This window comes from Scatophagus argus, chromosome 20 (assembly GCF_020382885.2).
Source record: "Scatophagus argus isolate fScaArg1 chromosome 20, fScaArg1.pri, whole genome shotgun sequence".
Classification (NCBI taxonomy): Eukaryota; Metazoa; Chordata; class Actinopteri; family Scatophagidae; genus Scatophagus; species Scatophagus argus.
In genome coordinates, this window is record NC_058512.1 from 9,273,682 (window position 1) to 9,295,924 (window position 22,243).

General features: G+C 41.4%; 2 protein-coding genes across 5 annotated transcripts in view; one reads left to right on the forward strand and one right to left on the reverse strand.

Moving 5' to 3' along the window:
• The first annotated feature begins 9,043 nt into the window (after positions 1-9,043).
• Positions 9,044-17,932, forward strand: gdnfa (glial cell derived neurotrophic factor a). Of its 2 annotated transcripts, XM_046375992.1 has the most exons (4): positions 9,044-10,200; positions 10,835-10,888; positions 11,098-11,328; positions 14,835-17,932. In XM_046375992.1, exons 2-4 carry the CDS (start codon positions 10,861-10,863, stop codon positions 15,392-15,394), a joined length of 819 nt encoding a protein of 272 aa, XP_046231948.1. In that variant the 5' UTR covers positions 9,044-10,200; positions 10,835-10,860; the 3' UTR covers positions 15,395-17,932. The 2 variants fall into 2 exon arrangements, with proteins under 2 accessions (XP_046231948.1, XP_046231949.1); XM_046375993.1 differs by lacking the exon at positions 10,835-10,888 and having other exon boundaries at positions 9,046-10,200.
• Positions 17,933-20,319: 2,387 nt separating this feature from the next.
• LOC124051724 (WD repeat-containing protein 70) overlaps positions 20,320-22,243 on the reverse strand; it is a 35,529-nt gene continuing 33,605 nt past the window's right edge. For all 3 annotated transcript variants that reach the window (XM_046375361.1, XM_046375359.1, XM_046375362.1), the window contains exons 17-18: positions 21,826-21,988; positions 20,320-21,102 (exon numbers count right to left, since the gene is read on the reverse strand). In XM_046375361.1, the coding sequence (XP_046231317.1) occupies positions 21,015-21,102; positions 21,826-21,988 (251 nt within the window). In that variant the 3' untranslated portion in view covers positions 20,320-21,014. The remainder of the gene's footprint in view (positions 21,103-21,825; positions 21,989-22,243) is intronic.

The window sequence follows — 22,243 nt, forward strand, 5'->3', positions numbered from 1 at the left end:
AGAAAGAAAAACACTTCTAAAGGAATGCATGAGTGTGTTGATCCTCACTAAGAGAAGGATAATTGACCCCTCCGCTGACCTGTAAAAACAGAAGATGTAAAGCTGAACTTGACAACTGAATGTTTTTACAATTTGCAACCTTTATGTCACTATCTTCTATGGCTTTTTAATGCTATTGTGAAAGACTGTAGCATCCATGTTTGTCTATCTGTCTGAATATCTATCACCTGTTTGTCTAACCGTGTAGCTATATATCTCTCTATCTGTCACATCCATCTGTGAGGCTGTCATTCATCCATAGTGTTTTCAGCTGTTTCAGTGCGTCAACGTTGTTGCTGCTGATTCTACATGCAAACTCGCACACACGCCAATTGTTTGTAACCTGAGCCACGTCAGCATCCTAACCTGCAGTGAGATCGCCTGTCACAGGTCAAAAAGACAGCTGTAGTGTTTTCAGACTCAGGCTTAAGTCAATAAAGTGTCTGTTGTGTGATATGAGGATATTATCTTGTTACAGTCATGACAGAGCCAGCTTAGATTAGATTTTGTGAAAAACAGAGATCCCCAGGATTAGACTGTTCACTCTTTTTTAAAATTAGTCTGATTATGATCAAATGTGTTGTGACGTATGTCACCGTCTGACACCTGGACCTTGACTCATGAACTTACAAAGTGTAAGTCTCCAGATGCTTCAGTTATCAGGTAGACTCAAAACAACTAATGAAAAGAGTTTCCCCTCTGCCCTGAATGACTCAATGTTGTGTACAAATCACTCTTGTCCTTGGAGCTAAACACCTGAATCACTGCCAAATACACCTGACCTCCACATTCCGATCATGGTGATAACATGCATTATTATCCTTTTCCCTAATTGTCTTCATTCATCAGTAGCTCACACTCTGAGGTGTCATCATTAATCCTTTCAAGATCCTGACTCCAAGAATGAATTTAATGTTCTTTAAAATGAGCTCATTATTTCACCATTTGGGTATTAAAGGGGTTTAGCTTGGAGTTTAATAGCATGTTTACTATCACTTCTTAATGCGATACACTATCCAACAATGTGATACCAAACTGTTTAATTAGTTGATTTAATTTAGGATCCAAGAATCCAACTAGTAGCAGTCATTGATTTATTTGACCTTGAAAGTAAATTAACACTGCAATTAAACTTTCCCATAACCTCTACTCCCAAATGAACTGATTAGATTATCGTGGCATTACATCCAATTGTCTCTCTGTAAGCTGCATTCTGTCTGCTATTGTAGGCCACTTGTTATGTGCCCTTCATGAACCAAAGTTCAAGGTTGGTGCCACATTTGACTCACCTTTCCTTTTCATTGCAAGACCAACTCAGCAACATTTGTCTAGTGATATGACCCAGTAGCAAAATGTGCTAATACTCCAGTCTGTCAAGTGTTGCAGTGGTCATGCAATGTAATAACAGTGGCACATGAAACAGAGGGAAACGCCACATCCTGTTTAGCATACTCATGAGTCATATTTCTCACAGGCGGAAAAGTTGCCCTCCCTCCCTCCACATCTGTCCTTAATGGTTTTAGACTGCCTGGCACAGCTAGAAGTTTGTACATTTTAACATGGGTGGCCCCAGTTAAAATCTGAACTTCTAACCCTGGCTGTGTGAGAGCCATGCTCTGCATATGGGGGGGTGTATTTATGCCGAGCCAGTTTACAGTATTGGGGTGTGAGTTTGTGTGACTTTGTATGCCTGGAATATAACTTCAGAAATGAAATAGCTGATCCTTTTGGTGGAAAGAGTTTACATTAAAGCAACACGCGCCAAGCTATAACCCAGATTGCAATGGGTTTAGGAGTACTCGTCATAAATCGTGCATATATATATATATATATACATATATATACAGTCTGATATACTATATATACATAGTTGTGTTTCTGGAGTTTTTACCTCTTCAAAGTATTTCCCTTCTACGGGTACCTTCAAAGTAGGTGAAGATGTGCCTGAAGTCAGAGTAAGAATTTCTGGCACTTGACATTAAATCCACTTTGCTTTGAAGTGGTTGAACGATGTATTTGTTTGGCCACACCTGACTGGCAGTTCCTCCTGCTATCAGCCTTTATTCTTAGGTAAACGCATCCGGGACCAATTGCTGTACCAGCTGAGCACAGTGATGAATTAATATTCTCATCCGCCTCTAGGTAAGAGTTTCAATGATATAATCTTATAATAAGTGGTCCTTTTGCATGAATGCTTAGTGCCATGGAACATACAATAAATAAGACAAATAAGCAAAGGAAAATGTTGTTCTTCTGTGTATGAATCGGTCAGGTGTGAGTCACTGTATCCACCGATTAATCTGAGAGCAAGATTCCTCTCTCGTATTTACAATTCAAGCAGTTTTCAAGGTGACTACACTACGCGATTTACATCAAAGTGACCATGCGGTCATGCCGTTCTGATCGACTGTCCGGTCTGCTGAGAGAGACATAATATCCTCTGGGTATTACTGACAGGCAGCATGATATGTGTGTGTCTATGCCTCAGTGTGTATGTATGCGTGTGTTAATGTGTATATGCTGTGTCTGTGTGAGCGTGCACATTTACACACAGGCCCATGTGAATGTGTATGTGTGTCACAGTGTATTTATGTAAGCGGCTGACATAAATACATCAAGGGGAACACACAGCTGTCCAGTGCCATGTTTCTTACGGGTTAGGACCTAAAATGGCCTGTGTGACCGTTTCTGTCGGGTCACTTCACTTGGCTCAGCACTGCCGCAGACCAGTCGTTTAAGGCTCTCTGCAACAAATTCACGGCAGCAGAGGAAATGCGGACTTAGCGAGTCTCACCGGATGGCTGCGGTGAAAGGGACCTGCTCTGATCTCAACACATACCAGGCTGGATTAGAACAGGGAACCAGAGCAGAAACAGGATCTGACCCTCTCTGCTGTCACTCTCTAACCACTGCCGCTCCTTCCCAAAGACATCCTCAACACTTCCCTCTCCAATTAGTGTGACCTTGTTACGTTTGGGAAGGGGAAGCTTTGTGAAAATCAAGACCCAGCTTCATGCAACACACTTTTAGCAGAGCTGCCTGCCGAGCAGGCTTGAAGGCTAGAGGTTACAATCAAAATAGCTGCAGTTCTGATCTGTAAACTGATCCAGATAGATAAAACAAATGGACAACTAGCAACATAATCGGCTCCCTTCCCAGAGGGAGCTTTTCATCTTCACCCAGTGGTTGCGATGAGCACTTAGCCAGCCCTATTTGTTTAGTAACACAGTAGAAGGAGGCCCCGGCGGACACCCTTTGAATGCTAAAAACCGTAAAGCCGGCATAGAGTCTGACACTGTGCCACCTTAGGGAGGAGTGCTTGTATCCCACATGCCCCCTCTTCGATGAGGGGCGCCACTGACAGCTGCCGAAAGTCAGGGGTCAAAGCCACAGCAGGTAGATATCAGCAGTCAGGATTACAGGCCGTCAAGGGCAGGCAGTGAAGCAGGATGGAGGGTTGCATTAAAAGAGTCAAACAACTCTTATCAGTCTAACCACACACACACACATACACACACACACACACACACACCCTTGCTCTGTCTGTAAGCGTAGTTATATGCATATGTTTGGACATATGGTCCATTGTACAGTACATGATACACACACACATACATCTCCTCTGAAATTCCTGTTTTCAATCCATCTTTTGTCTCGCAGACAGCTGAACACAGACTTTCCGGAGGGTTTTTTGGGTTTGGGCAGAAGCCAAGATGAAGTGCATCTCAGGGAGTCCATCTATGTGTCCCACCTGTCCAGCACTGTACTCTTGGGGAAAAGTATTTCATAAATCCTTCAACAGTATCTGTGAATTGTAACAAAAACAAGTAAAGAAAAAAAAGCAGGCAGCAGGCATGCTTGCACAGCACTCACTTTTACACGGCAGTAATGAAAGACCTTGAATTCATCGTTTCCATCATGGCCCAGTGAAATCAGTGGCCCGTGGGAGAGAGCTTACTGGATTCCTTTTGCTCAAGGGGTGATAATTCACCCTTGGCCAATAATAAGCTGTTCACACAGCATGCATCTATAGCAGGCTGTTGCGACAGGTCAAACTTACATCCCACACTGACCCTGAGACGAAACCAGAGTTGTTTCAGCTTTTCATGTCACACACCATATGATTTACTGACAAGTTCGGTCCCCCATTCACGCCATACAGCAGGAGAAGACCACAAAATGTACATTATGTAAATATATATATAGTGAACCTGGTCTGAAAGGACATGCTGGTTTTTAAATGGCTCCCCTCCACACATTTAGTATCTGTGTCTGAGAGATTTAACCTTCCTTACTTCCTCCCTTCTATTTATAACAGTGTCATAGTCCTGCCTGCACTTTGATAGTACCAAGTGATCTCATTTACACACACTCTCTCACACACAATCTCACACACACACACTCATGCTAGCACATATTTTCGCATGCATACAAACTATGTGCGAATGATGCCAGTACTCATAAAAAATGTTAGAGCAATGAGTGAAATAGATGGAAATAACGCCCTGGATGCCACAATGTCCGGGCATTTGGCAGCAAGCCATATCTGAATTGTAACATGCCCTAATGGATCAGCTGAAAGCTATGCCAATCCTTCAGTATCTGCCCTGACTACCTACTCTCTGTCTCTTCTTCTCTGTGCCAAGGGTGATCCGGCGGCTCTCTGCCCACTGACAGCTGAGCTCACTCTGGCAGACAACTGGCACTTCTGCACACAACTTCATGCAGAATACAGGCTGAGAGGCCCCTGTCCTGATCAGCCAAAAGCCCTGTCATATGAGGTTTGAGCTGCTGTGCCATAACAGGGACACAATGAAAGGAAATAAAAGAGCCCTATAATAAATTAAGACCTTTCTTTGAAGTGGTGTTGTGATGGATTTCAGTATTTTGTAGGCTATTCAACTTTCACTATCCCTGGATATTGCAGAAGTTTCATCATGCAATAAATAATTTGATTAGTCATGCACACACTACAAATATAAACTTATCTAAAATAGGTCAATAAAATGAGTTATTTAAACTCATGGTTGTAAATGACTAGCTTTAAAATAAAATGCCTTCCTTTGTTTGATTCCTTTCATATCTGCCTGGAGTTTTGTACAGCATTTAATACCAGCGGTGAAAGATTTCAAATTCTTTGCAAAGCAAAAGTAGCAAAACTGACTATCAAGTTCAGAAGGTTCAACATGTTACTGTCACAGAGGACATGTAAATTATCTAAAGCACTCATTATGCTGAAGAGTGGCTGTTGTCACTGTTATGATGCTATGATAATGTGTCATATGTGTCATGGTTTAATTTTATTCAATAACTACAATAACCACGTAGCGCTCCTGCTGCTTTTTTAAAGGAAACTGCACAGGAAAGTTAGTGTCATGCTCCTAGAGGTAGTTTGACACAATGTGGGAGTGTGACAGCTTTATTCTGGTCAAACTATCCCAGTATAAACATGGCACACTTTGGCCATGAGGGGATGCAACTGGTCTGCAACAATAATTGTGCATTGTTGTATTGTGTATCAAAAACACATCTTTCCTCTTGTCTGTAGTGTTATTTATCCATCTTGATTGCTTTGGTGTGAGTTGAAGAATTTTGGAGATATAGGCTGTAGATGTCTGACATCTCTCAAATATAATGCAACTAAACGGCACTTTGCTTCTGGTGCTAAAAAGGATACATTAAAAAAAATCAACAGCAACTAAATAGGAACTATTGTCTTTCTGTATCGCTGTGCAGAAAGAAGCATCTGCTCATAGATGAGAGGCATAGCTAGCTAAGCTAGCTAATGTTACAGCTTAGCAGAGGAGCCTGTCACGAGCTCCAGGCGGTGGCTCTAGATTTTACACTGCATATAGTATTAACAACAAAATATGTTTTTAAAAGAGCATTATCTACTTTCTGGGCCTCCTTTACGAACAAATGTAGATGGGTTTTCAATCAATGCCGTCACTGAACACTCAAAGACTGGACCTTTAACCCGAAATTAGATTTTTAAATGTAACTTACGAGCAAAATACTGATGAAGTTATATTCATTGTACCATTAGAATCTCTGGAGATCTTGGGAACTGGAAATATTGATGTTCATCCAAACCACAACAATGCTTTAAATGAATATGTCAGTTGTTTTTTTTGTCTCATCAAATTATATTTACGGCATTGTCTTCCTGAGGGAGTTGTGCAAAGGGTGTTGAAATCTTTTATTCATCAAAGAAGACACTGTGAAGTTGGAATGAAACATGTTTAACAAGCCTACAGATACCCTACTTTAATTTAATGTTACATGCAGCTGTGACTCAAAGAATCAAGAGCCAGAAAACATATTAACATTAAACCAAAAAAGTCATTATCAAGGGATACTATAGATGCACAAGAATAGAGGATATCCAAGGACAAAGAAAAATGACTCGTCATGTGGGACATTTGTTTCATATTATTTTTTACATTTCTACATTAAACCGAACCAGCTGCGGTGATCTGCATTGTTTGTCTGCATATTATTATGTGCTCATGTAAACTCTGTGGGCTCTGATTGTTATTTCCATCCGAGGGCCTGTCACTACTCTGTGGAGGCTTGACATCAAAAATTGAGACGCTTGTCCCATCACTGGCACAAATAATGAAAGAGGGCTCTTCTGTGTGAGTGACGCGTCTCTTCCTCACACCCCATGTGGTGGTGACTCGTTCAGCTTACTCATGTTTGTCCTCCAAACAGATTAATATTTATTATTGTCACTCAAGTGTTCAGCTCAGGGGACATATGACACCCCTCAGACAGCACAGACAGATTCCCCACATAAAGGAACTCTGTAAGATGGTTCTATTTTCGGTGGCCATTGTCTTCGCAATTCTGCCTGTATGAGACAGCGGAGAGTCACAGAGGGATCCTTTGGTGAAACTGTTGCAGATATCAATAAACAATACAGCTTCTGTCTGGCGTATATGAGGTTATGTCCTGTCCTGAGAAGTCATATGTGATGACATGTAAAAAAGTACCTCCTGTTTGAGATCTGCTGAGATTAGTCAGACATTGATCAAATGTATTTTATGCTACCAAACAAATGGTTGTAATAATGAGGAAATGAGGAAAGTTACAGGGTTGATGCTTTGATTTTGCTCCACTACTGATTCCTTCCTGTGTTTGGTCACCACTCGAAACATATTCAGTCTATTATGATATAAAAATAAGAAAATATTCACCTCTGTTGATTATTAGTCCTGTCTGTCAGTCATATGACTCATTATACCAGCTGTACTTATACTAATTGTGTCATATTCCTCTAGAAATGCTATTTAAATGAATATCCATACAGTATGTATGCGGCAGCTGCGGCACTAGTGGGCAGAAGGCTGGTGATTTGAATCCCAAGATCCTGAACCCCAGCTTGGGTCTTTTGGATAGGAAGTGCAGTATCATTTCTAATGAGCAGGTCTGCCACCTTGCATAGCATCCTCAGTAATCTTTGTATGAATGTATGTGTGTAAAAATACTCTAGAAATGCAGTCCATAGACCATTCTAGATTACTAGATATGCAGTATAATGTTGTTTTTAAAATATACTGCATGTGTGTGTTTTATCAAGAGCTTAATATACTGAAGTGTCCATATATTTACTGTCTGAATGCAACACGAGGTGGTGTCATTAAGAGGTATTAAATTTTTGCATATTCGATTATGTTTGATATATACACATTATATACAGTAGCCACTATATGACTTGGTATTTGATGTGTAAAACATATAAATAAGAAAGAGCACAACATGTAATAAAGAGATGACCAGTTAGTTTTAACGAGTGTAAGTAAATTTGGCAGCTTACGTGGCCAATGCATGCAATACATTCTGATTTCTCCATTAAAACTCTGCTGGTGAACCCTGAAGAACCGTACAGAACTCTGACAATACTGGCTCAGCTTTCAAATGACTCAGTCTATCATTAACATTTTGCCACTTCACGTTGCTTTCACGACGCATTTGCGCCTGTTTATGTAAGTATCCTTTCATTCGTTCTTTTTACCTGTTTATTCCTGCTCAGAGTAAATGGGAGCCTGGAGGCTATCCCAGCATGCACTGGCAGGGAAAATTCTCAGAACGCTTTAATATTCCTGTTGAAGCAAATAAAAAAAAATGTTTTATTCATTTCATCCTCATGTCAGCTGTTAAGATACACTGAGTGAGTGTGGGGTGATGCTTCAAGTGAGGGGAGAGAGAATTACTACCGCCGATGTGAAGTACCGCAGCATCACCTAAACCGGAGGAACTGGACTCAGTTTCAGTTGTAACATCACAGTGTGAACGATTTAAGCATGTAAATTGTTGTTATTAGTTGCGTCAGCGTAAAGTTATACGAACCAAAACGAATGAATGTGAATTCAGAGGGCAATATCATGACAAACAAGACATTAACAGCTGTCAGACAACACAATGAGACCATGTGAGAACATGACAGAAAGGAATCCATACAATGAGGACTTGGCTCAGCACCATGCAGATGCTTTAAGAAAGGGCAGGGCGCACATAAATGCTTGAAAGAAAACATGTATTGACAAGAAGTTTCAGCCCACGAGCAAACAAATACAAGCCTTAATAACGCTGAATAACAGGTAAGTCGACGGGGATTTCAGGTGTCACTGCTGGGATTTCTATCCCTTTTTTGAACGGTCGTCTTTAGCAGCTTTTACTTCTTAAATTAAAACCAGAAAAGCAAGCGTTGGTGGTTGGAAGGAGCCGGTCTCTTCTGGCACACAAAGTGGCTTTCTTAAAGCTCGGGGTTTCTTATGGACTTCGTTTTCTTCTGTTGAAGATGAAAGGCTGGTGTGACTAGTAAATCATGAAGGGTGATGGAAAGGCTTTCTCAGGTGCCACATCTTAGCTACTTCAGAGCCCTTCTTTTGTGGCCATTTGCGGTGTTGCCCCGGGCTCACCTTGACAAGACACCGCTTATTCAATGACCTGACGCCCCGAGGTGTGTATGAGTTACATTTGGATGTAATAAATTTGGAGTGGCATAAATATGCTATCAAAGTGTCTGCTGTGCCCTAAATGCTCGCCTCGCGTATTTACAGTTACGATCTAGTAAATAGCAAGTGAAGTGGGACTCTTAAATCTGAGATGCGTGCAGCCATCAGACGCAACGTGACACCGATGCGCAGAGCGCGCAGATCAGGTTAGAAGCATGCATCGCAACAGAACATCTCCAAATCGCATTCCGCATACTGAAATCTAATCCGAGGACATCAGGATGTGTGACATAATCCCCAAGACATCTGAAAACTGCGCTCCTCCGAACGGGGCTCCAGGGGTGCTTTGGAGAGATATGTGGACCTCTGTTATTCACTGTTTGCTCTCGCAGGGGTATATAAAAGAGGGGCGGACACCAACTGCCCCAAACGTCAGAGCTCACTTAACTATAAATCTCTCCAAACTGCCCTCTGCGCCCGGTGCGGTGTTATGCGCAGACATCTGTCCTGCTTCAGTTCAGTATGAGGACAGCGCGTGTGGAAACTCTTCGAGCATACACAGGCTCTATCTGACCTGGAGAAAATGGAGAGTAAACATCAACATTTGTGTTGTTTACCGTGTCGAGATAGTGTCATTTGTTGGCGGTTATGATCATTTAACGCAGTTTGGGGACATAACGGCGCTTTAACAGTTTTCTCAAGAGGCAAACGAAACCTTCTCGCACTCTGGGAAACAGATATTTGTGCACCTCTTTGCGCCTCGCTTACGCGCGGGAGACGCTGATGTCTTCATTGGACTCCTTTCAGTCGGAGATGGTGGAACTCTCTCGGATTTCCAACGTGGAAACGTAGCATCCAATTAATCAGCGACTGCAACTGTACCCCGTAAGGCGCAGTGGCACTTGGTCCGCTCTCTTCAACACCTACCTTTGGACTCTGAAGTGTGGAGAGACGTATGGTTTGGTTGGTACGCTGGATCGGAGTATTTAAACCCCCCCCACACCTGGTGCTGTTTTTCAGTTATTTTATTACCAGGACACAATTTCGAATTTGAAGTCGTTTAAAGGAAATTTTCCGATGGTGACGGTTGAACAATTCATGCAGCTGATTCAGCTTGGGACACTCAATGAGTCGCGTTTTTTGTTTGGATTTTAACATCAACAGCCAAGGGAGTTTCGGGTCTGCATGGGCCATATTTAAGGTAAGTGAGACTCTATACGCTTTTCTTTATCAACTGAATGTTAAATAAAATATTGTCATTCTCTGAGATTATTTGTGCGCAAAAGCCACACGAGCTCGTGAAGGTTTTTCGTTGAATTAGCAAATCATAAATGCAAAATGCAACTTTTGCATAGCATGTTTAAATCCAGTATTTATCCATGCATAGCTGTTTAGGTTTACTGCAGACTCAACATGCCATTAGACAGAGTCACGTAAGCTTTGGGGATCGCCATCTGGCCAACTCACACCATTATTTAGGCTATCGCTGCCAACACGCTTTGGTGCGTGCTGTAATCAACGCATTTTTGTGCGAGGCGCACCCTCCGAGCCTCATTACAAGCAGCAAGAACTCGCTTGATATCGCAACAACATGAATATATCATCTCATAATCCTGATAGGTCTGTAGGTCAGTGGAAAATAAATAAGTAGCTGCCTGCTGATTAATCACAAATGTATGAAAATTTAAAGCAACGCAGTACTTTAGCGCACGCATTTACGCATTATTCTGTTATCTCCCTATTTAATTTCTATATTTTGTGGATGTCTTTGCATTATCAACCATATCACCCTCTATCTTTTCACTGTGGTTAATTTATTTGTAATTACCTGGTAGGTTTAGTCTGACGTTCAGGCCCCTCGATGTCCAGAGTGCTGAGACGGAGACAAAGTGAGGATCAAAGCCTCTTGACATGATGACACAGTTATTAATACAGAATGAGTCACTCTGTATCAAACGCTTTGCTGACTTCATTATAAACAAGAGTTGGCCTCCATTCTGATTGGACTGTGAATGTGTTCAGATCAATATTTTTTAGTTTTAGTTTAATCCGTTTTCTCTGTGTGTGTAAAATAAAACATCCTCTCTTATTTCTGCAGCTTTCTTCATAGGAACTGAGTCTAAGATGAAGTTATGGGATGTTTTGGCCACGTGCTTGTTGCTCCTGACCTCTGTTGCTACACGGCCTCTCTATCAAAACACTCAGCCAGCCAAGAGGACTTACTTCCCCAGCAGCTTCAGTGATTCTGCGTCCCTGTCTGTGGAGGACGAAGAGCCGACGTTCCAGCGCAAAGACCACAACCCGCAGGAGAACTCCATGGAGGATCAATGTAAGGCACGCGGCATGTTTCAACAAAACCCTCTGTGATGTGCCGACACTGTGATGACTTCTTGAATGGTGGATAATTGACCCACATGGTGGGGGGGGGGGGGTCACACTGTAGTCCTGCTGCTTGTGCAAAACTCTATTAAATTAATCATGCAACCAACCATATCTCACTTAACTCCGGTATCACACCAGAGTCATCTTATCACATCTTTTCCTCTCACTGTCATGCACTGCCACGTGTTGACTTACAGGAGGACTAATACACTTCACATTGCAGGTTGCAATATGCATAAGGGCAATTCAGGAGTGAACGTTACACAGTTGTTTTGCTGGCCAGGTAATTAAACCTTTCTTGACTAATTACACTTGAGAAACAGCATGTAAAGTGATAGCCAGTGGGCCGAGCCAACAACAGTGAAGAGTCCTATATTGATAAGGCTCTCAGACAGGCAGGTTATCAGACGGAAGATCTTAATTTGTGTTTTATTGCTGCTGTGAGTTACATCATACTGATGTGAAAACAAGGCAGCGGCACGAATATAAGCATAAACAGCTCAGATCCCAGAGGTGTTTATGTTCACCTCTGCCACTCCACGATTTGCAGACCCATGAACTTTACCCATCTGCCAAAAGTCAGAAATCATGGCATGGCATGGCATGGCATAGAGAATTCAGTGTGTAGCAGGACTTTCCACAGGGCAGCCTGGACAAAGGCGGAAAGTTTGAAGCATCTAGTGAGAGTTCTGTGTTTATGTTCAATTTAACAGTGACAAGTGGGCAGGAATTTATTTTGTTTGGATCAACGTGACACTGTATCATCTTCACACTGAAGTAGACACAGCCAAGAACTAGATAAGGAATGGAACATTTGGACAAATGTTTGTCCTGTCACCTCATATTCTGTTTGGATCGTAGCGACTTCACTGATCTGCTTTGTAACCCAAGACCTTTAAATATGCACTAATAGTGTAAACAACGCTGTAACTCCAAGAGGGGATGGGGGGTTTTTTTGGGTTGCACGTAATTTTTTTCTTTTAAAAAAAGTTTTTTTCCTTTTAAGACTAAAATCTTCAGGCAGCAGCTGCACCAGCAGGATGATACCAGCCAGCAAACATGCTAACAGAAAACCAATCTCGCTGGCGTACTGGTGTCTGTTTTAAGCAAAAACATGGCTCTTAAGTACTGACAAAATCATGGCGTAGTTTGTGCCAGGAATCACTTGCGTCCACCAATCTAGTCTGTCAGGAAGCGTACACTGTAGCAACCCCACCTGTCAGCTGACATACAATAGGAGGTGTCTAAATCAAAGGACAGGTGTGTCTAAACAGAATGGCCAGGGCTCACCTGAAAATGGAGCAGTCACCCAATCAGCTGTGCAGCACAGGTGGATCGGGTGACCTGTGCGCTGCCAAAGAGAGGAGAGATAGGTGACACTGCAACAGAGACGCCGTGTCGACCACAAGAACACCTGCCAGACATCGCATCACGCCACTGTCAATTCTTCACACATACACACATGGCGGGACACATCCATACAGTCAAACACACAGGTGCACACACGTAATGTGGTTAGAGTAGGACCAGTTGACTTTCAGAACAAGTAGGACAGACGTTACTCTGTAATAATAGAATCAACATGTATCACAGGAGGGTCCAAGACTCTCACTGTGCCGGTGCATGTTTTGAGTTTTGAGCAGACTACAATCTGCTTCATCTAAATGACTCAGAGCATATGATTTACTTTTATGTGGCGTTCCAATTCTAAAATTACATCCATGAAAGATTTAAATGACAGAAAAACAACGTCTCTCTTGGTGGTGTAATTAGTCTGTGCCCGCTGTATCAGTACAGGCAATTGTGCAATCGTTGGGCATCCTGTCTAATGGAAATCTAATAAAGGCAGCATGCCAGCCATGTTGTTAATGCAAAATCAAGTCTGCCCGCATTCCATCTTTACAGATGTACATTTTGCTCCTCTCTGACAACAACAATTCACAAAGTGGAACCGATAACACCCTCTAACCTTAAGCCTCCAACTTTTCCTCCAACAGCCATTTTGGAAAGAGTAACAGTAGGGCACCTGCATGTCCATATGAACAACTCTGGTCTGCTTGCTGCATTCCTACGTCTGAGTCTAATCTATAAATCAGCATGCACTGTTTCTGATCTGCACGTTTCTCAGTACTTTTGGACATTATCTGAATTTGTGTCAGCATGTAGTTTTGGACATTTTACCCAGCATATTCTGGCTGAACATGGGCATGTACGGTCAACAACAAAGTACGCCGTTCCTTTCTGCACAAACGGTTTCTCAGTCTGGAGGGTGTGTCAAGCTGATCTGGCAGTTGTGCATTTTTTCAGGTCCGCATTTGTGCATTTAATTGAATAATTTTGGGGAAACAGACTTATTCCCTTTCTGATTTAGAAATATGAGTTAGATGACTCTAGCTATAGCTAGCAGCCTGCTTCCTTAGGTTAGCACAAACAATGCAATTAAGCGGAGAAGCTTCCAGAAACCTACTGCTCCGAGCAAAGGAATCAGTTTTTGTACAGATTAAACAAACAAGATATAACATGTTAACTAGCCATACTTAGAGGTGGTAGTAGGCAGATTTGATTACCTTTGGATAGAGACAGTTTTTGTACTAAACCAAGCTAACCGGCTTCATATTTAATCGATGTCCCAGCAAGAAAGCAAGTGGGCACATTTCCGTACTTAATTATGCCTTAGTTACTTTTCCATCAATGTATTATTCTTCTCATTTAACATGATTTGATTTTGCACAACATCATCATTTCATAACAGCATCATTTCTTACAAACCAGGTTCCACAAAAGTTGGGAGTGTTTGTAAAACATAAATGAAAAACAGAATGCAATCACTTTGAAATGAATTGTGTTTACTGAAAACAATCTCACAAAGTGTTCCCAAACCCATGTGGGAATATCCTTTATACCCTTTATACAATCATGTGTTTTACAAAGTTAGTCCAAGCTGGCTTCTGAATGACTGAGCCTTTCAAGGATGCCCCTTTCATACCCAGTCATGATACTATTACCTGCTACCAATCAACCTGTTTACCTGTGGAATGTTCTAAACAGGTGTTTTTTGAGCAATACAAAACTTTCTCAGTTATTCCCAGTCGCTTCTGTCTCAACTGGCTTGAAACGTGTTACTGGTATCAAGTTCAGAATTTCAAGGTCTTTCTGCTGTTTTCTATTGAGTATATGTCAAAAACCATTAGCAAATTATTATATGCGGTGTAATTTTTTTTTGGACACCATATACATCTATTCTTTTATGGAAATTTCTATGTGTTTTCTTATAGTTTTTACTTGTCTTTATTATGTTTTTCCCATTAGGATATTTAAAGTTTGATTTAATCTGCTCATAAAATCTTCAGATGAATGAATCATCATTCAACAACAACCACGTTGTTGAAGATTGTTGAGGTGACATTTCTTTTGTGTTTTTGTGAGTGAATCTGTTTCCTCTGTATCTTTCAGATGACATCACAGGTCCCTATCCAGAGCAGTTTGACGATGTGATGGATTTTATCGAGGCCACCATTGGCAGACTCAGGAGATCGTCAGATCCCAGGGGGGGCTCCAGGGGACGGAGGGAGCAAAGACAGAGAGGAGCAGCAACCACAGGAGGTGCAAGAGGCGAGGAGAGAGGACACGGTGACAGGAGGCGTGGTCGTGGGCGAGGGGGAAGCCGAGGTGGAAAAGGAGGGCGAGGTGAGAAGGGGAGGGAGAGGCTTTCGGTGCAGACTCGAGGCTGCTTGCTAAAGGAGGTCCACCTGAATGTGACGGACTTGGGGCTGGGCTACCAAACTAAAGAGGAACTGATCTTTCGGTACTGTAGTGGTCCCTGCGTGGAGGCGGAGACCAACTACGACAAGATCCTCAACAACCTCACACACAACAAGAAGCTGGACAAGGACACGCCCTCTCGTACCTGCTGTCGACCAATCGCTTTCGATGATGACTTATCTTTCTTGGACGACAATGTAGTCTATCATACGCTGAAGAAGCATTCAGCGAGGAAGTGTGGCTGTGTCTGAGGACATCACGTGGATGTGACAAAATGACAGACGAGCACTCATGAACTAAAGATCACCCTTGCAAGCCTTTGCTGCAAAGGGAGGGATCATTGTTGGAAATGGACATACAAAGTCGAAGAGGGAGTGTATGTCTCTATTGTTTGTCAGTCATCAGAGGAGACAGGTGAGTACATAAAGGCCACCTGTGTGACCCGAAAGACAATGGCACGGCCTTTAAAATAGCACACAATACATTTAACTTTGACTGTCTGCGCTCAGTCCTTTAGAAACCTTGACCAGTATTTGATGATTCAGTCAGACACATGCTGAAATGCAGAGGTGTGTACCAATTTGCAGAAGAAATTATACTGTTACACTTCCAGATTTGCTAACTGTGCTGTCTAAAAACAACTTGGGGGAGATGAAAAACTCTGACTGAGTTGGCTTGTTTTTCTAGAAGAATTCATTTTCCCAGGAACATCGGTTTTTCCATAGCTGGCTCAGAAGAATCCAGACGAAGGCAGAGATTTGAGGAGTATTTTCAGCTGCAGTCTAAATCACTTCCACTGCATAGTCTCATTCAGAGCCAAGGGATGACAGATACCACACCAGAACTCAGCAAAGACTTTTTGGTGCAACGTATCTATATAAAATCCAATCATATATATATACATACATATATATATATATATATACGTGTGTGTAAGAGGTATATTTATTAAGATGGAATTAACTTATTGTTATTTATTTCAGTCCATTTTATGAAAGAAATTGTCATTTTTCTTATTTATTGAAAAGCTTTGATTGTCCTGGACGGTGCCAAAGTGGAGCATTTTTCTCAAGCAAAGTCTAAAAAGGTGATCCAGAACTACTTAACACTCATCCACACATCCTAATAACGCTTACCAGCTTCACTTAGAATCCAGGGTTACGCAGTTCATGAGTCAAAAAGATCATCATTAGCTATTAAATAATGGAAGGATAGAAAGACACACAGTGAAGGGGACCAATGGAAGATTTTTTGATTGAACAGAGGTGTTGTTTTGGAGCCTTTTGAGAGATGGAAGGGTAGGGTTTTTTTGTTTGTTTGTTTGTTTTTTGTTTTTACATATATACATAGTTCACCTCATTTTCCCCAGTGTGTCCATGCTAAGAAGGGAGTTACTGCTCTCTCCTCATATCACCTGGGTATCTAGACTCCTAATTCAGCTGTCACATCTTTATATTTTATGTTTACAAAGAGGGAAATGACTCTGTGCTGCTGTTTCTTTTCAAGACAACTGTCAAAAATAATAATCCAGAATGGATTTCATGTCACTCCAAGCAGAAGCCATCATATCTTTTTATTGAAATCTGAAATCAGCATGAGAGCAGCGGTCTCTTAGGGGTTGTAGGTGCCTTCGAGGAGCCATCCTTTGAACTACAGAGTATGGAAGCGGCTAGAATGCCTGCATATCAGCATACGTTATCCAGCGAGCAAAGGCTTTGCAGTGTTTACTGTCCCAATAGGCTTTAAAGTTCATAGGACTGCCTGTGTTTCTGTCTTGACTCTGATAGACAGGTCTTACTCCCTGAAAGGGGATTTGAAAGTGATCCTCCAACATGAGTCTTAACCAAATATCCCCGCTGGCAAAAGCATTTTGGTGAAGGCAGTTTAAGGAAAATCTAGCTACTGTAGCGGCTGTCATCACCAATCAATGTAAATATCTCAAGACTAGACTTTTCAAGAGAAAAAAAAATATGTTTGGGAATCACAGAGGGGAAGACAATAAATAGACCCAGCATGCTTTCTACATGTAAAAACTCGCTCAGCCAAGTTTATTCTCAATTAACAGAAATATAAGTCTAGCAAAACAGAAATCTCTTTAAAAGCATGTTGCTGTGCCCATTGAAACCCTGTGAGGGGATCGTTTTAAGTGGAACAAAGAGAGCCCTCGGGTAGGTCTTGATGTTAGCACGGATTAGGGACCAAGGTATCTGTGCCCACCCAGCAGCAAGCAAGCCAGCTTTACAGTGTAATCCGCCTGCACACAGAACAAATCCACGGCATCAAGCTGAATTTAGGCCAAACACTACACAGAGAGGGAGAAAAAAAAACTCGAGCTCTTATCACAGCATACCTCATCAATTGGATCATCTTCCCCTTTAACAACTGATTCGTGCATAAGCCTTTCCAGATGAGAATGAGCAGTTAGGAGACTTCCCAGAAGCTTCAGAGCGCCTCGCTACTCCTCGATACCATACGTTTATGTGTGTAAACTGTGACCACTAGCCCTGTCATCTTCATGACTGTTTGCTCAACTGTTGGTTGGTGATTAGTCCGCTGGTTTTGATGCAAAAGTAAACAAGCAAAATGTAAAGATGCACGACAAACCTCAGTGTTAATTCATTGATTTGAAGAAAGGATTGGATTTGTTTTCACTCCTTGTGTTAACACCTCTGTGAAAAACCCGTCATGTTGTCTCACTTGTTTCGTGTTACAGAACCAAAGCTCTCGGCAAACTTTATTTTTGTACAATATTCATTTTATAACTTTTTACAGAATTAAACTTGTTTCTATCAAACGAGCACGTCTCCTGGTATTTTGTACAGTAATGCATTAGAAGGTGCTAAGTTGCCCAGGATATGTTTACGCAGCCATTATGTAAAATTGAGGATGAAAATTTGGGTTAAATGGAGAATTGTGGGGATGGTTTGAGAGATGGCCTCTACAGTGTGGCGTCCCCTCCTGTTCTGTATTCCTGAACACCAGCCCAGGGTCGTACAGTAAACAAAAGCTAGCCATAAAGCCCCACCGAGCTGTAAATCAAGGCAGTCGAGAATGTTTCCACTGTGCAAAGAAGAAGATATGTAAATGCAGATGGGGCAGCAGTGCAGGCTGAGTGATGAAGCAGGGGCTTAAGGTGTGCATATAATGCATAGCCCATCAATATTTCAAGTCTTTTCTGGTAAGTCTAAGTCAAGTTTCAATCAGTCAATTTAATACCAAGTCACAAGCCTTCATGACCATCAAACTCAAATTAGAATAAGCATTTTTTAAATTTTTTTTTTTTTTTTTTCAGTGATGATGTTTAAAGATGCTGTTACCAATAATTGTGTGCTCCATTTGGGTTTTATGCCTCACAACCTTCACCAGCTGGCTAGAAACATGACATGGCATTAAATGTTGTGTCCACAACTTGTTTCCGCTGCTCCCTATTCTGTTTTTACTGTGCATCTTCAGTTGTAACCGTGGGTCTGGGAGTATAGAAAGAGGGGGGAAAGTTGGAAAGAGAGACTGTCTTACTGGTTTTGGTCTTTTCATGGAATTTGTTGAGAGTAAGAAAAGTACTGAATATAACCAGCCTGATCCTTAAAGTGTGACTCGAGTCCAGGTCTTAAATGCACAAATCTGGGTCCTTCTTGTTTATTATTTTCAAATGTGCTGATATGACGTCTGGAGCCGACAGTAATTGATGGTTGCTTGTCCCTCAAATCAAACACACTCAAAAAGGTTTTCTTCGTAGCTACTTCTTGGGTAGAAAATGTTCCAGAGCAAACAAGTTGTGACAGCGCAAAGACTGGCACAACTAGACAGATACCACTACAGCTACTGCAAGAAAACCTTTCTTTGTAATTTGGATGAACGGACCTTTTAACAAGGCAGCATCTTAAAATGTCGATACCTAGAGGCTACGTTTACAGCTAAACACACAGCTTCTCTTTTTTACATGCCAGCCGGTCGGTCACATGTTGGTAGATTGACCGTCCCACTTGAATCGAGCAGCAGTCACTCACCGCCTGCTGCTGGCTGAGACTTCTTCTGCACAGGAAGGGCTTGACGTCAGCCTCTCCCCCACAAAGCCAATCTCCTCTCAACTCTCCACTTTAGTTGCTCTTAAAAACATCACTCATGGTTTTAGCCCTTCCATATTTCTTGTCATGGTATTGCTCCTTTCTCTCATTCATTTTATGGCCACAGGATGTTTGCCAGGACACGAAGACATTCGATTGTCTGCTTGTAACTTTACTTGGCCAGGAATTTAATATTGCTCGACAGTGTCACCCATTGTTAACTCACTGAGCAGAAACACCAGCTAAATGATGGATGTGGACAGTAAAAAGCCTCTGTTGTCTTACTATATAAGGAAGATGAGCAATTGGAGGGGGAAAAAAAACCAAAATATATTAGCAAAAAATGTATCGTGTTTAAAGAAAAAAATCTAAATTTATACAGCAGAATGAAACTTGACTCCCATTACAAACTACAGTAGTTGTACTTGAAGTAGATGAGCACTCACATTAGCTTGTTGCTGTAAGCTGAGGGTTACATTCCAGAGAGATGTACAAGTAACACAAACATGGGTTTCATTAGATCTGTATGTTGTGGCTTTCTGTCAGCTGAAATATTTTTAGACACTGTACAGGTCATGCAAAGGATTCAAAGAGAAAAATAAGAAATAGCTTCACTCGGTTAGAGGAGTGCTATGCAGTAGAATTATCTTCAAATTATTATTATTTGTTTTTGCAAAGATGGTGCAACATACTTTGTAGACGCACAGTTTAATCCTGAAAATTAGGCATGAAAGCAACTGGACCTCGAAAGCTCATTAATTCACCTTGAAAGTTAGTTCCTTGAGAAAATATTAACTCAAGGCTAGAAAGACTTGGATTATATTAAGGTTATTTTAACTAGTGGACTTACATTTTAATCATCTTTTTTTTTTTCATTCACCAATAGTAGGCCCTGCAGCATCTGAAGCAAGGTCTACCAATTTAACAATAGTGAAAATAGTATCTTGTAAAAACGTAATTTAAAGGCGTGAGTCAGAACACCAGATTTGGCTGGAACTGTGTGTACAGTACGTCTGCATGCTTGAGCTGGTGCCTCATAAAAAAGTTTTTGGCAGAAGAATTCCTTTGATCAGCTGGTAAAAACAGATCCATCACTTCACTTTGACTAAAGCCACTTGACAAAAGAATACAAGTTCTTTTATTTAGGTTTTGAGGTGAAATACAGTATGTAGAACAAAAATCTAAATTACCAGATGGTTGAATCACATCCAGGAAAACTGTACAGCTTTAAAAACAAAACAAAATTTAAAAAAAAACAAAAAAAAAAAACAACAACAATTGGCTGCAATTTTTGTACGTCTTCACAATCTACTTCTTACAAACTAGCAGTCTGTTCTGTTCTGTCGTCGATGAACAGAACCAGGCCCCAAAATCTGGAGTCGATTTATGAGGCATTAGCAAACTCTGGAGATGTGGGAGGAGAGGACAATAGAAATGATAAAAATAAAGTCTATATAATCAAAATAGACATAAAAAGCCATGTTCTTCCAGTGGATGATAAATTGCAATGAGAGGAACATAAACCTGTATAAAATTATAATATGCTCGCAGTGGAAATGCCTGACATTTATGTGCTATTCACACAACACAGACGCACGAACATAAATACATATATGCTTAAAAAACACATTACAGGAGGAAGGGCAGAGGCTGTACAATTTAGTAATTTAAGTGATGCTCCTACGCACAGTTTCTGACAGTAACCCTGTGTTCAGGGATCGATCCTGAGACCATGTGGTGCTGTATATCCAACCACAAGCCCACTCTGTCAACTATCCAATATAAAATGAGCTGCTGTTGAAGCACCTCAGATCTTGCGTTTCTTCCATTCTGGTTCCTTGTCAGCCTCCTCATCCTCCTCCGATTCCTCTGCAAACACAGGCTCTGGCTGGGTCCTAAAGGGGGAAATGATTTAACAGCTTTTTTCAGACAACTTCAGAACTTCAGCACTGCAAATTTAAAATAATCACCAGATGACAGAGCTGTGAAGATAAAAATGCTTCATAGAGGTTTAATATTGGGATTTTAGTACTTTGGACAAATAATTTCTTTACATGCCAACAGGGGTTTAAGGAAGTTCAGACAGATGTGATTGTAACATGGTGCCGAAAACTGTAAGTCAGTCTTCACAGAGTTGCTCCACAGAGCAGAGGCAACTTGATGTTGAATGTAACTCGCAGTCAAACAAACAGAGCTGTGATAGTGATACTGCTATCTGATCTATCTACTATAATGTGTATCACCAGCATACTATATTTAACTACAGACAGTTTTCTCGCAGTGTATGAAACAGACGGTTTGATTTGGAGCACAGTTTTGTTCCATGCTTACATAGCTGTCTGAGCCTGATAGTGATCTAAAGCTCTCCTTCCTGCAGTGTGAAACGTGTACCTGCAAAACTGTGCAACACTTTAAACATTAATGTGTCACACCAGTATGAAGAAACCCAAGTACAATAACACACGGCACTCCCGATACTCATCTTACACTGTCTGCTAATGAGAGCAAACCCAGAAATGAGAGGAGATGAGAGAGCACGGACGAAACGAGCGGTTAAATAGACAGGGAGTGTTTAAATGATTCATATTTTTACAAATGAAGAAATGAGCTTCTCTTACTCTGTGTATGCTGGGGCAATCCAGTAAGGGTTTTCTGAGGCCTCCCTGGCATGGCGCAGGATGGCCTCTCGTGGGTTACTGTCATCTGTTTTATCTAAAGCAATGTTCTTCACAATGAATGAAGACAGTGTGCCACCGTGAGCTGCTACTCTTCCTCCACGGCCTGTCATGACACAAGATTATTGGATCAGGAACAGTTAAGAGTGTACGGAGAGAAAAAAAAAACACTTCTTCTTCTTAATGTTGGATGACACACAAATGTTAGCACACCTTATTTGTGTTTTGTTGTTTTTATTTAACTGAAAAAATGTGTAAACCTTAATACCTTAATACTGAAATGCCAAAAACTGCAGCTCATCGAATGGCCACTTGAGGATGGCTTCAATATTGACTCAATCTCCATAGACCCCAAATATCA

Coding starts and splice junctions, on each gene's coding strand:
- gdnfa (XM_046375992.1), top strand. CDS start 10,861: ATGTCCAGAGTGCTGAGACGGAGACAAA. Junction 10,889..11,097: donor AGTGCTGAGACGGAGACAAA/GTGAGGATCAAA, acceptor TTATTTCTGCAG/CTTTCTTCATAGGAACTGAG. Junction 11,329..14,834: donor GAACTCCATGGAGGATCAAT/GTAAGGCACGCG, acceptor TGTATCTTTCAG/ATGACATCACAGGTCCCTAT.